General features: G+C 42.3%; 1 protein-coding gene across 1 annotated transcript; it reads right to left on the bottom strand.

Moving 5' to 3' along the window:
• Positions 1–2787: 2787 nt before the first annotated feature.
• On the bottom strand, positions 2788–3360 carry LOC149179372 (uncharacterized). The gene has a single exon (XM_089422440.1). The coding sequence runs from the start codon at positions 3358–3360 to the stop codon at positions 2788–2790; it is 573 nt and encodes a 190-aa protein (XP_089278566.1).
• Positions 3361–3805: the final 445 nt, after the last annotated feature.

Genomic DNA, 3805 nt, shown 5'->3' with positions numbered 1-3805 from the left:
GCTAGATGCTCATATATTAGGCTCCTGCGGCAAAAAGAAATCATGGCCTCGATCCATGAGCTTCTCGACTGAAGTACTTATTTGTTCAATTTGCCTGGCATCAAGAGAGGAGATGTCCTCAATAGGATGGTTCTTCCACTTGACCAAGTATTGTACATACTCCTTCCGCTGAGTTTATTTAACTACGTGAGTGTTGAGAATGCTTTCGATCTCGGGAGGTTGAACGTAAGGCATATGTCTCTTCCAAGCTTCTCCTTTCTCTTGGGTCCTCCATGTAGGTCATGTGGTTGCATCTTCCTCCTTTTCCTCTAAGTTAGCTGTGTAAGGGAACATGTCTCCTATGTTAAAAATAGGTGAAATGCCTATTCCGGGTGGCAACTAGATCTTGTATATATTCGCTGAAAACTTCTGAAGGACTTTGCAAGGCCCTATCTTTTTATACTTCAATTTATTATGCATACCTTTAGGGAAGCATTCTTTGCGTAAATCCACGAGGACTTCGTCCCCCACATCAAACTGTACTTCCCTTCTCTTCAAATCTGCTTGTTGTTTGTACTTTAAGCTGTTGTCCTGTAATTTAATTTTCACCTGTTCATGCAAATCTCTCATCGCGTTAGTGTAATCTTCTCCATCTGTGCTACGCCCTTCTAGCAGTCGAAGGTCCCGCAGTTCATGCACTCTGCGAGGATGCATGCCGTACAGGATCTAAAATGGACTGAAACTTGTGCTACGGTTAGGTGAGTCGTTGTCGGCGAACTCTGCCTGTGCTAGCACTTGATCCCACATCTACGAATTTTGCCCGACCAAGCTTCATAACAGGTTTCCAAGACTTGTGTTTATAACCTCTGTTTTCCCGTCGGTTTGCGTGTGATATGCAAAACTATAGCTTAGTTGTGTGTCCATTTTTTTCCATAAGGTATGCCAAAGGTGTTGAGTGAACTTCACATCCCTGTCCAGAAGGATAGATTTAGGCAATCCATGTAACTTGACAATCTCATTGAAAAACAAGTGGGCCATGTCGGTGGCATCACTGGCTTTTCGGCAAGGAATAAAATGCGTCATTTTTTGAGAATTTGTCCACCACTACCATTATCGAGTCATGTCCTCCCTGTGTCTTGGGTATACCTAAGATGAAGTCCAAATTTACTAAGTCCCATGGTCTGCCTGGAACAGGTAACGGTGTATACAGTCCTCTGTTTTGACTGTGACCCTTCACTAACTAGACACTTTGCATCTGGCCACAAACTGTTGTACATCTCTCCGCATCTCTGGCCAAAAGTAAAAATGACTAAGCTGCTCGAGGGTCTTATTCATGCCAAAATGTTTGGCCAAACCTCCACTATGCTTCTCTCGAATAATGTTCTCCCTCGTCGAGCAGTGAGGTATGCACAACTGTCCTCCCTTAAACAACAACTTTTCATGTAGATTTTAGTCCAACCAAGGACTGTTATCTCTCACTAAAGAGTTCTGACACGTCTCATATGCTTCCTCAAAATCTGTGTCCATCTAGTATAAGTCTTGTAAGTGCTCAAGACACAACATCTGCATAGTGCTTTCCTGCAGAAGTAGAGCTTTCCTACTGAGTGCATCCACTACCTTATTTTCTTGCCCGCTAATATGCTTCAATGCAAAATTGAAACTCTGCAAATACTCCACCCATTTGGCGTGTTTGTGGTTTAGCTTGTGCTACTGCATTACATATTGTAGTGAAGAATTATCTGAAAACAACACAAATTCATTTCCCAATAGGTAATGCCTCCAGTGTTTTAATGCTTGTATAACAATATATAACTCCTTATCATACGATGAGTATTTCTGTCTACTCTCGTTCAGATTCTCACTGAACAACGCTACACGCTTATCCTCCTGACCAAGTACAACTCCAATTGTTGTCCTGTTGGCATCACAGCAAACCTGAAATAACTTCTTGAAATTTGGTAATCTCAGGTTCAGCCTCTCAGTAATGTTTCTCTTTAACAACTGGAAACTTCTCTCTGTTTCCTCTATCCATCGAAAAGGTTGGTTTGCCTTTTTGATGGTGGCTAGCCTGGATGCACAAATTTCGCTAAAATTCTTTATGAATTTCCTGTAAAAAGTTGCTAATCCGTGAAAGCTACGTACCTCAAATAAATTTTTCAGAGATGGCCAATTCAATATCACTGCCACCTTCTCTGAATCCATCTTCAGTTCATTCTCTGCTATTATAAACCCTAAATAAATCAATTCCTTCTCAAGAAAAGCACATTTCTTCAAGTTTATTAGCAGTTTATTCTGCTATAATTTCTCGAGCACCTTACGCACATGTTGAAGGTGTTGTTCCCTTGTCCTACTGAAAATAAGTATGTTGTCCAGGTATACAATCCCAAACTTCCCAATGTACTCCTTCAGCATCTCATTCATTAACCTCACGAATGTATTGGGCGCATTGCTCATCCCAAATGGCATGAGCAGCCATTCGTATAGCCCCTCATTCGTGTTAAAGGTTGTCTTCCATTCGTCCCCATCTCATATCCGAATCTGATGGTACCCGCTTTTCAAGTCTATATTAGAGAAATAAGTTGCCCTACTTAAGCAATCCATCATGTCATCCATTCACGACAGTGGAAACCTGTACCGCATGGTGATTTTATTGATGGCCCTTGATTTGGCGCACATCTGTCATTCTCCTCCCTTCTTGGGAGCGAGGACCGTTGGAATAGAACAAGGGCTTATGCTCTCCCTTATCAATCCCTTGTCCAACAATTCTTGCACCTACTTCCTAATTTCTTCATTGTCCTTGGGGCTCACTCAGCATGCCGCCTTTTTCGGCAAATTGGCTCTGGGTATGAAGTAAATATGATGACTTATGCTCTCTTTGGGGGGTAACTTGTCTGGCAATTCATCTACAACTATGTCCGTAAAATCCTCCAACATTTGCTGGATCTCTGTAGGTAAATCTGATACCTCTGTATGCAACAATACTATCCTTGCTTTCTTTACAACTACATAACCTATCTCACTATCCTCAACCTGTTTTAAAAACTGTTTGCTGCTGACCAAAAATGTTCTTGGTTCACTAGTCTCTACTATCCCTTCTTCCTTGATGGGTACAAGCGTATGCTTGATTCCATCCTTCACAAATTTACAACAGTTCATCAATCCATCGTGGACGACTTTCCTATCATACTGCCGAGGCCTGCCAAGTAGTATGTGACATACATCCATTGGCATGATGTCACAAACAACTTTGTCCTTATATATGCCTATCTGAAATTTGACCTCACTCTGCTCATCCACCAGCAACTGATGACCTTTTTGCAGCCATGAAACTCTATAAGGGTTGGGATGCTTCGAGCGTTTCAACTCCAATTTTTCCACCATCTCTGTGGACACTAAATTATCAGTACTACCACTGTCAATAATTAACTTACAACACTTACCCCGCGACTTACAAATTCTCCTAAACAAAGCTTTCTGCTGTGTCTGTTTGGTGACCTCCTTGACTGGTTTTAACAACACCTTGTGTAGCACTAGAGCTTCCCCTATCTCTGGAGCATTCTCTGTTTCTTGGGGAGGTATTGCTGCTTCCTCTGGTTGTGCCACATACGCACCCCATTGTCCAGCTCGATCTACTTCTAGACATTCAAATGATCGGTGCCCCCACTTATGACACCTATAACACTGATAACCAGCCCCTCTACCTCAGCCATTTCCCCTGCCTCGCTGGTTTTACCTACTGCCTCTCACACTATCACCTCTATCTATTGTTTTGGAAGCTTTAGAACTACTACGTTCCTCATTGCTGTTAGCAGTTCGGCCCATGCCA

This window comes from Pinus tabuliformis, chromosome 4_1 (assembly GCF_031772625.1).
Source record: "Pinus tabuliformis cultivar Carrire ecotype Pingquan chromosome 4_1, CPIR1, whole genome shotgun sequence".
In the NCBI taxonomy this organism is placed as follows: domain Eukaryota; kingdom Viridiplantae; phylum Streptophyta; class Pinopsida; order Pinales; family Pinaceae; genus Pinus; species Pinus tabuliformis.
The sequence above is the reverse complement of the archived record's forward strand: the minus strand, read 5'-3'. Positions and strand labels throughout refer to the sequence as shown.